The 11134-nt window shown below is 46.9% G+C and overlaps 1 protein-coding gene across 1 annotated transcript; it reads right to left on the bottom strand.

Moving 5' to 3' along the window:
• Nucleotides 1–2306: 2306 nt before the first annotated feature.
• On the bottom strand, nucleotides 2307–7235 carry LOC119766501. Its single transcript, XM_038251087.1, has one exon. The coding sequence runs from the start codon at nucleotides 7233–7235 to the stop codon at nucleotides 2307–2309; it is 4929 nt and encodes a 1642-aa protein (XP_038107015.1).
• Nucleotides 7236–11134: the final 3899 nt, after the last annotated feature.

Raw genomic sequence — 11134 nt, 5'->3', positions numbered from 1 at the left:
ATGAAAAATTAGGGCTAATTAAGTGAAAATGAGGAATTTTTTTTTTACAAAAAAAAACTGTTTCAAACACACACATTTTTCGAAAACAACCTAAAACTCCTTAAGCTTGAAAACGGCGCGCTTCTTTAAAAAAAATATGTTTTAATTGATTTTCGATTGCAAATTTATTTTGCACATTAAAATTATGTATATTTTTATGTTTTTTATTTATTTTTCTTTTTTTTTCTAAAAATTACCTTTACTTGATTTTGTGCCATCCTAAACTACAGCACACAAAATGCATTCTTTAATCCTCTGAAACATAGCAAAATGGTTCGAAAATTGAAAATTATGTATTTCGAGGATTCAACTTTTTGTGACCAGTTACATAAAAAAATCAATGTATGCTTAATGTTTAATTATATGTATTTTATTTTTTCTAAATTAGCACTGATCATTATGCTACGTTTGTTGGTTTGATAAATCATTTTTGCAGTCATCTTTTAAAAACAAAATGAATTATTATTTTCTTTTACTATTTTACAGCATTTAGCATTTAATGATTTTTAAATAAGGCGTCATCCACAAAGTATGTCACGCTCTAGGGGGGGAGGGGGGTCTGAGAAAGTGTGACATTGCGTGTTATAAGTATAGGGAAAGCGTGACAAAGGGGGGGAGGGGGGTAAATTTTGGCTGATTTTAGCGTGACGAACTTTATGGATGAAGCCTAATGCAATATGAGAAATATGAAGTTAAGATGATTATTTTTTCTAATTTCACAGAGATTTGAAAAATTTTCAGAAAACTTTTATTCAATCAACTTGTTCGGACGCCAACGGAAAAAAACCTCTTTGTTAATCAGCCAATTTATTACGGCAGATCAAAGCTGCAAATATTTTAATGTTTAGTACATGTTGTGTTTGTGTGTGTGTGTTTTTGTCTTACAATTTGTTTGTTTCCTGTTTTCCGTCCAACCCGATCCGGATTTGTGTTCTACGTTTGTGTTGTAGCTGTAATTTTAGGTTATGTTTAACAGCGTGTTCGGTTTTACATGTTTTGTACAGATTTTGCATGGTTCTGTTTCGTTTTACATGTTTATCTGTTCCAAACTTACTTGTTCTCAACTTCTCCTCCTTTACGTGTCCTGTCCTGTCCCGTTCGAGGAAATTCTCAACTCTGTCCTCCGTATTCCATCACCCGGTTGTCGCCCGCGTGTGGTTCTTGTGTGAAGATGTGTCCGTTCACTTTCTGTAAACCCGGCCCACAAACTCCACTCCCAAGTCCTCAAAAACTCCTAATTTCCTCACAAAACTAACTTTTCCTCCGCGCTAACTATTCCGTGCTCGTAAACTTTTAATTTGTGAACTTTGTTTTGATTTGTTTCTTCGTCTACCCCTTCGCCTGCCAGTTTGTCATTGTTCACTTCCCTCTTCTCACGACTCACGCGCGTGAGCTGCCGTCGCGCGACGTTCGTTCCCACGCAGCAGCATGGTGTCGACTCCGTCGCGGCAGTGAGCGGCCTTAACATCCCCCGGCCCGTAAACCCGGTTCCGAAGCCTCTGAAGCAGGTTTACCCTCGATCTCCAGTACGGCCAGTCTCGCTGTCGCGCGCTTCACCAGTCCGCTGCTGGTTCGCACCATCGCTTGGCGAATCCTCCCGTCGCCGGACACGATCGGCTCTTCGACCACTCCGCGGATCCAGGACTTCCTGTTCTTCCCGTCGACGATGTAGACCAGGTCGCCCGCCTTCAGCGGCCTCGACTCACCGAACCACTTCGTGCGTTGATTCACCGACGGCACGTACTCCTTGATCCAGCGCTGCCACATCACATCTGCCAACTGTTGCGACCGCTTGTAGGCGTCACGTAGAGCTTCTGCAGGGTGAGGGGATGGCGGGACCGTGTTGGGTTCGTTCGGTGAAACTCCTCGGATGAAGTGATTTGGTGTGAGAGCCTCCGCCTGCGACGATTCTTGAGCCACGTACGTGAGCGGACGTGAGTTTATCATGTCCTCCGCCTCCGCCAGACAGGTCACCAGAATTTCGTCCGTCAGCCGCCGCCCGTCGTCCAACGCCTCCAGCGCCTCCTTCACAGAGCGGACCAAACGCTCCCAAACACCCCCCATGTGGGGCGCAGCGGGTGGGTTGAAGGTCCACTTCGTTCTCGACGTTGTCAGCACCTCGGCGCAGTCGTTCCCGATGCTCCGCACCGTCTCCACCAGCTCCTTGCTCGCACCCCGAAAGTTCGTTCCGTTGTCGGAGAAGAATTCGACCGGAGGGCCTCGACGACAGATGAAACGACGAATCGCCATCAGACACGTTTGTGCCGTCAGCCCATACGCCACCTCCAGATGCACTGCACGCGTGACGAAGCATGTAAACAGCGCTTCTCGGACCGGCGTCCAACTGACACGTCGAGCGGACCCAGGTAATCAACCCCGACGTAGCTGAACGGGCGAAGATTCGGTGTGATGCGTTGCACAGGAAGCGCCGCCATCCTTGGCACCAACGGCTGATTGCGGTGCACCTTGCACCAGACGCACGCTGCCGCCACTTGTCGAACCAGATTGTTGACCCCAAGAATGAAGAAACGCTGGCGCAGTTCGTTCTTGATCGTCTCGCGATATCCGTGCCCGAACTTCTGATGGTAATGCTGGACAATCATCCGGGTGACGTGGTGATCCTTCGGTAGAATCACTGGGAATCTCAGATCGAACGGCAGAAACTCCGCGTTTTCGGTTCTCCCTTCCATCCGCAGCAGGCCGTCTTCGTCGACCAGTGGAGTCAGCTTGTACAGCGGACTGGACTTCTCCAGGGCGAGCCACTGATCCGCCGGACGATCCTTGTTCCTGGTCAGCACTTTCACCTCGTCGATGAAGCTCTCCGCCTGCACCATCTTCAGCAGGTACACCTCCGCCTGCTTGTACTCGTCTTGCTGCAACGCAACTCGAACCGACGGTACCGTCGTCGGTCTCAGCATCTTCGCCTGCGCCTTCGTCGCACGCAGCGTCTCCATCGGCAGCCCTTTCGTTTTCCGCTTGAGGTTCGACACGAACCGGTGAGCGCACGCCATGGTCCTCACCAACATCGTCCACCTTGAGAAGTGGTTCACCTCCACGATGGTGTCCACCACCTTCACGTCGTGTAGAAGAAGATGCACGCGAAGTTCCTCCGTGGTGTTCGGTGGGGGCAAGCTTTTCTTCGGCCAGTTTACTTGCTGATCGTGGATGAACCTCGGGCAGCAGACCCACGGACTGTCAGGCCGGACGTTCGGATCCTTTCCCCACTTCGTCAGGGTGTCGGCGATGTTGTGTTGTGTCGGTACGAAGTTCCAATCCATCAGCGACGTCATGCTCAAAATGGCACCGATCCGAAACCCGACGAACTGTTTGTAGCGACGCTGATCGGAGCGGATCCACGACAGGACGACCGCCGAATCAGTCCAGAAAAAGGTCTTGCTGATCGGGAAACTGTGGTTGTCGTGAATCGCCTGGGACATGCGCGCCGCAAGTACACACGACTCCAGCTCCAGACGCGGGATGGACAGCATTTTCAGCGGCGCCACCTTGGACCGACTCATCACCAGCGCCACCACCACTTCGCCCCGGACAATCGCCCGGAAGTACGCCACGCATCCGTATGCCTTGTCACCCGCATCCGCGAAGATGTGCAGCTGAATCTCCTCAATCTCGTCCCACCGCGCGTTCCCGAAGTAGCACCTTGGTAGTTTGAAGTGCTTCGCGTCCGCCAAAATGTTGATCCAACGCAGCCACCTCTGGAAAGCCAGCTCGTCGATCATTTCGTCCCACTCGCACCCCGTGCGCCACAGATCTTGCACCAGGATCTTCCCGAGAATGGTGATCGGTCCGAGAAATCCCGCTGGATCGAATTGCGCCATGACCACACGCAGCACGATCCGCTTGGTCGGACGTCGCTCTCCCGCCAGCACGTCACGGAACTCCGGCTTCGAGGCCACCGCGAAACAGAACACGTCCTGATCCGGTTCCCAGACTATGCCGAGTACACGCTCGTAGAAAGCCGACTTTTCCTGGTTGAAGTGCACGGATGTCTTCACGCTTTGTTCTCCCATCGCGTCCAGCACCTTCCTCGAGTTCGACACCCAGTTCCGGATGTTGAAACCTCCTTTCGAGTGGATGAACTTCACCTCGTTGGCCCGCCGAATCGCTTCCTCGACCGTGTCCACCGAGTCGTAGTAATCGTCCACGTAGTGTCGCTCCTTTATTGCCGCAGCTGCCTCCGGGAACTCCTCCGCATACTGGTCCGCGTTCAGGTTCTTCACGAACTGAGCCGAACTTGGGGAACAAGCCGACCCGAAAGTTGCAACGTCCATGACGTACACCTGCGGAGCGTCGGCAGTGTTCTCGCGGAACAGGAAGCGTTGAGCTTGCTTGTCCTCCTCTCTGATCCTGATCTGATGGTACATTTCTTGTATGTCCCCACCCAGCGCGATCGGTCTCTCCCGAAAACGACACACAACTCGTGGCAGCGGCACCAACATGTCCGGTCCCTTGAGCAGCTGTGAGTTCAGCGAGACACCCCGCACCGACGCTGCCGCGTCCCAAACCAGTCTTGTCTTGTCCGGCTTCCGAGGGTTCAGGACGACGTTCAGTGGCAGATACCAAACGGCGTTGCTGGGCGTCTTCAGCTCCTCGGCCGTTGCTTTGTGCGCGTACCCCTTGCTCTGGTATTCCGCGATCTGTTGAGAGACGTTCTGCTTCAACGTCGGGTTCTTGTCCAGCTTCCTCTCCAACGCCTGCAGCCGCCGCGTTGCCATCGGGTAGCTGTCCGGGAATCGCCGCTCGTCCTCGCGCCACAGCAGACCGGTTTCGAACCGCTCTCCGGTGCGCTTCGTCGTCGTCTCCAAGATTTTCTTCGCTCGTTGTTCTTCGGCAGACTCCGGCACCGCAAACGACGCAACACCAGCTTCGTCCAGAACGTACTGGTCCCTCATCATGTCGTGGAGTTCTTGGTTGCTGGCCGGCTTGACGACATGCAGATTCAGGAACGTATGCACCAAGGGCTTGGGTGTATCAGGTCCGTACACGGTCCAGCCGAGCTTCGAACGGACTGCAATCGGTTCGCCTTGTTGACCAACTCTTGATTCCAGCGGCGCGAAGAGATGGATGTTGTCAAGACCGATCAAGATGGTCGGTTTCTCCTTGACCTGCTCCGCAATCTGTACGCCCGCCAGATGACCGTACCGCTTCTGCACCTCCGCAAATTTCACATCTTGCTGCGGCAACTGCAGCTTCGAAACTGTCCGCACGTTCTCCAACTGGAACACCTCTCTCGAACCTCTGGCTGCCAGCGTCAGGCTCACCCGACGAGATTGGTTCTCGTGCCGATCGATCTCGGCTGTCCAGGACACGACCAGCGGCTCCAGCTTTCCTTGCACTCCCAGCTTGTTGGCCACGTACTCCTCCATGAGTGTACTCGACGATCCTTCGTCCAAAAACGCCAGAGTGTTGAACGCCTTGCTCCCCGCGTACATGGTGATCGGAATTGTCCGGAAGATCACCCCGCCGTCGACCTTGTGCGTGTTGCAGTCAACCCTCTGGAACTGCCTCGCAGCTTCCTCGCGGTGAAGTAGCGGATGATGTTGTCCTCGACAATTTCCGATCTGGCAGCGCATCTTCGAATGGCACGCGCTGTTGCCATGGCTGCTCAAGCACACCGTGCAAAGCTTCAAGCGCTCCACGGTCTTCATGCGCTCAGGCACCCGCATTCCTCTGAACTCGCTACAGTTCCGTATCAAGTGGTTGGTTTGTTTACAAACGTAGCAAGCCATGCTCGTTCTGCCACCCGCCGCTTTCTCTCTCGTCGCTTCGTGCAGGTGCACGAACTCGTTCCGCTTGCCCTTCCCGCCGTGTACTTTCGTCGGCTCCTGAAGCGAGAGCGCCGCAAACTCGGCCACCTCCGACACGTCTTCGACCAGTTCCGACAAGAAATCGGACAGCATTCTCAGCGGAGTGTTGACCTTTCCTCGCCTGTAGCGCACCCAGTCGAGCTGATGACTTGTCGGCAACCTTTCAACCAGCTCCTGGACCAGCATCGGGTTGTTCAGATGGTCCTTCATGCCCGACACTTCCAGGTGATCACACAGTTGCTTGATGGTGATCCCGAAATGGATGAACGTGTCGAGATTTTCGCTCGTGGGAGCTGGCGCGTTCCGAACCTTCTGCAAAAGCGCCCGAAGCAGCTTCTCCGGCCGGCCAAACATGTGTCGCAAGTCTTCGATGACATCTGGTACCGCATCCGGCAGCACGAGCCGACCCTGCACCAACGTCAGCGCTGGCCCTTCAAGACAATCCACCAATCTCTTCAAGTTGTCGACGTTCGTGAATCCGCAGGCTTCAGTGGTGTACTTGAAGCTGCTTATGAAGAGAGGCCACACCTCCGGCTCCCCGGAGAACTTCGGCAGATGTCGCGACATGGCTTGTCTAGCCGCCAACTGCTCCTTCGTCAACTTCGTGACCGGTTTCCCCGGCCCGTCAGAGACCTCGCGCGATCCGGAAACCGGTGTCGTCGGGTCCTCCTTCTCGTCGCTTTCATCACCACTGCTGTCGGTATCGGAATCGCTGAGTTTGGGGACGGGTAACTTCGGCTTTCCTAGAACCCCCTTCGGAGTGTCCGTCGAGCCCGCGCCCGCTCCCTCGCCCTTGCCAGCCGGTGGATCCACCGCGGCCTTCTCAAGCTTTTGCTTGCTCTTCTTGACGAGCTTCTTGATCTCCTTCTGCTTCGCGAGGAACTCTTCCTCCGCAGCCTTCTGCTTATCCAAGAACTCCTGCTCCATCTTGAGCTTCAGCGCGCGCACCTCGTTCGCCGCCGCAAACTCCCTCTCCTGCATCTCTCTCTCGATCCGGAGCTCCTGCTCGGCAAAACTCTTCTCCATCTCGATCCGCTTCATACGGATCATCACCTCCTGGGCCATCTTCTTCTCCCGTTCCACTCTTTCCAACTCCAACTGTTCCAGCACGTCCTTTGGCAGGTCAGCAGCGCCGGAAGTAGTGCCCGCATCGCTTTTCGGCTTCTTGGCGTTCTTCCGGGTCTTTGGCACTTGCAGCGACTGAGAACAGTTCGGGCAAAAGTAGTTCTCAACTTTTCCCGTTTCTCCAGCGCACGCCAAATGTGCCCAAAGCCGGCAAGCTTCGCACTCCACCGTCTCAGCGTCGTCACCCTTCGCTTTGCCGCAGACTACGCAGTCGGCAGGAACATCCGGCTTGGGTTTGGGGGCCATCCTGAACTGTTCCGCGTCGGAAACAAATTCTTTGATGATGTTCGGACGCCAACGGAAAAAACCTCTTTGTTAATCAGCCAATTTATTACGGCAGATCAAAGCTGCAAATATTTTAATGTTTAGTACATGTTGTGTTTGTGTGTGTGTGTTTTTGTCTTACAATTTGTTTGTTTCCTGTTTTCCGTCCAACCCGATCCGGATTTGTGTTCTACGTTTGTGTTGTAGCTGTAATTTTAGGTTATGTTTAACAGCGTGTTCGGTTTTACATGTTTTGTACAGATTTTGCATGGTTCTGTTTCGTTTTACATGTTTATCTGTTCCAAACTTACTTGTTCTCAACTTCTCCTCCTTTACGTGTCCTGTCCTGTCCCGTTCGAGGAAATTCTCAACTCTGTCCTCCGTATTCCATCACCCGGTTGTCGCCCGCGTGTGGTTCTTGTGTGAAGATGTGTCCGTTCACTTTCTGTAAACCCGGCCCACAAACTCCACTCCCAAGTCCTCAAAAACTCCTAATTTCCTCACAAAACTAACTTTTCCTCCGCGCTAACTATTCCGTGCTCGTAAACTTTTAATTTGTGAACTTTGTTTTGATTTGTTTCTTCGTCTACCCCTTCGCCTGCCAGTTTGTCATTGTTCACTTCCCTCTTCTCACGACTCACGCGCGTGAGCTGCCGTCGCGCGACGTTCGTTCCCACGCAGCAGCATGGTGTCGACTCCGTCGCGGCAGTGAGCGGCCTTAACACAACTTTAAAAGATTTTTGAAATGCCAGTTCAACTCGATAAAACAGAGAAATAAAGAAAAATAACCAAGCTTTAATCGTTTTAAAACAATCTGATGTGGGTAATTCTCCGCCAACACACACAGCAGTTGCCCCGACCCCTCTTCGATTTGCGTGAAACTTTGTCCTAAGGGGTAACTTTTGTCCCTGATCACGAATCCGAGGTCCGTTTTTTTGATATCTCGTGACGGAGGGGCGGTACGACCCCTTCCATTTTTGAACATGCGAAAAAAGAGTTGTTTTTCAATAATTTGCAGCCTGAAACGGTGATGAGATTGAAATTTGGTGTCAAAGGGACTTTTGTGTGAAATGAGACGCCCGATTTGATGGCGTACTCAGAATTCCGAAAAAACTTATTTTTCATCGAAAAAAACACTAAAAAAGTTTTAAAAATTCTCCCATTTTCCGTTACTTCACTGTAAAAAATTTTGGAACATGTCATTTTACGGGAAATTTAATGTACTTTTCGAATCTACATTGTCCCAGAAGGGTCATTTTTTCTTTTAGAACAAAATTTTTCATTTTAAAATTTCGTGTTTTTTCTAACTTTGCAGGATTATTTTTTAGAGTGTAACAATGTTCTACAAAGTTGTAGAGCAGACAATTACAAGAATTTTGATATGTAGACATAAGGAGTTTGCTTATAAACATCACGAGTTATCGCGATTTTACGAAAAAAAGTTTTGAAAAAGTTACTTTTTGCGTTTCTCTTTGTTTTGTCGTCCGTGTCTGTCGCGGGTGACAATGAACGGCCATGATCGATGACGACCAACTTTTTCAAAACTTTTTTTGGTAAAATCGCGATAACTCGTGATGTTTATAAGCAAACCCCTCATGTCTATATATCAAAATTTTTGTAATTGTCTGTTCTACAACTTTGTAGAACATTGTTACACTCTAAAAAATAACCCTGCAAAGTTAGAAAAAACACGAAATTTTAAAATGAAAAATTTTGTTCTAAATGAAAAAATGACCCTTCTGGGACAATGTAGATTCGAAAAGTACATTAAATTTCCCATAAAATGACATGTTCCAAAAAATTTTACAGTCAAGTAACGGAAAATGGGAGAATTTTTAAAACTTTTTTTGTGTTTTTTTCGATGAAAAATACGTTTTTTCGGAATTCTGAGTACGCCATCAAATCGGGCGTCTAATTTTACACAAAAGTCCCCTTGACACCAAATTTCTATCTCATCACCGTTTCAGGCTGCAAATTATTGAAAAACACCTCTTTTTTCGCATGTTCAAAAATGGAAGGGGTCGTACCGCCCCTACGTCACGAGTTATCAAAAAACGGACCTCGGATTCGTGATCAGGGACAAAAGTTACCCCTTAGGACAAAGTTTCACGCAAATCGAAGAGGGGTCGGGGCAACTTTTCCTGATTTCGTGTGAGTTGGTAGAGAATTACCCATGTATGTAAATATAAATAAAACAAAAAGCCAATTTTAAACTATGCACTCGCCAGAAATAAGAACTTAACAACTGTATTTTTTTGTTAAAATAAATAATTGAAGCAATCTGAACTATTGAAAAAGGCGCAGTCTATTAAAAACCAATTAAAATTACTCAGACTACTTCTTTATTTGGGTCGATTTTTCAAAGATACACAGGTATTTTAAAATATTGTGGATAGAATGACAACAAGAATAACGAGTCAAATTATCACTTTCACCTTAAAAAAATCGTCACATTATGATAACTCGTGAAAAATGCATGCAACCCACTTAAGCATGTGCATCCAAATTTGTATTTTTGCTTGCTCTAAATTTGTGTAGGATTTATTTCTTCAAACAGATCTTCTTACACATTTGAAGGCTGTCCATTAGGGTGGGCACATTTTTCAAAAATTTCTCAGATCAAGTTCTAGTATGGTTCCCCTTGTAGGGCATGCCCGTAGGGACTTTCATGCCAAATATCAGCTCATTTGGTTGTAAACTTTCTGCGCGCATCAGGGTTTAAGTTTACATGGGAATTACTATGAGAAAATTGAAATTTTTGCTCAAACGCTTTTTTAAAATAATAAACTATTTTTTTAATTATTTTTATATCAAAAAAACTTGATTTTATAACTTTACCCCTTAGATTTTTGGTCATTTTAACATTATAAAAAATATTATTTGTATAAAAAGTAATATTTAATTCTTCTTCATCGAAAAGTTCTTTAGACAATTTTTGTTAATGTGCAGTTTGAGTTTGAGCCATTTGGTTTAATATATCATCATTTTTTTGAAAAATATTGAAATAGTTTTCATCTTTGTCCATTCTAAAAAAAAAATATTCATAATTTTATAATTGATTTATAATTGATGAACAAAATTTTATACAAATCATTTAATACAAAAATGTAAATCGTGATTTTTTTTACGAAAAAACAAAAATGATTTTTTGAAATGAAGAAATTGATGAACAAAATTTTATACAAATCATTTAATACAAAAATGTAAATCGTGATTTTTTTTACGAAAAAACAAAAATGATTTTTTGAAATGAAGAAATTACTTTTCTAGGTGATTTCAGATTCGAAAAGTATATTAAATTTTCCATAAATGACATGTCTCTCAATTTTTGATAATTGATAAAGAGCAATACAGAAATTTTTGATTTTTTGTTAACAATTACGCCATTGAATCGGGCGTCAAATTTCTCACAAAAGTCCCTTTGACACCAATTTGACACCAAATTTCTATCTATTCAGTTCCGAGCTAAAAATCATTGAAAATCGAGTCTTGGTAAATAAACAGAAAAATAAAATGAAATCCCCACCTCGGTTTTTACACGGACCAAAATTACCCCTTAGAGCAAAGTTTCACGGAAATCGAAAAGGGGTCTGGTCAACTTTTTTACGATTTTGTGACATTTCATTAAAAGTTATTAAATATACAATCAAAATTTGGATCTCGGAATAAATATGAAAAAAATTGAGAAAATTCGAATTCCTCCTGTTCCTTTTTGGGTGTTTGAGCTTTTAAAACATTCAAAAAACTCAACCAACCTCAAATATTTTATACTATTGACCGCTACATAATCTCAGACATCGTCAGAACACTTCCCTTAAAACTTTAAATCCTTATTTCCCAACAATCAAATATAATAATTTAAGAAAGGGTCAACAGGCCAT

The sequence above is a fragment of the Culex quinquefasciatus genome, chromosome 2, assembly GCF_015732765.1.
Source record: "Culex quinquefasciatus strain JHB chromosome 2, VPISU_Cqui_1.0_pri_paternal, whole genome shotgun sequence".
Lineage (NCBI taxonomy): Eukaryota > Metazoa > Arthropoda > Insecta > Diptera > Culicidae > Culex > Culex quinquefasciatus.
This window is presented reverse-complemented; position numbering and strand designations above follow the sequence as displayed.

Excerpts from the sequence above, each read along its gene's own strand:
- LOC119766501 (XM_038251087.1), bottom strand. The coding sequence starts at position 7,235 with ATGGCCCCCAAACCCAAGCCGGATGTTCCTGCCGACTGCGTAGTCTGC.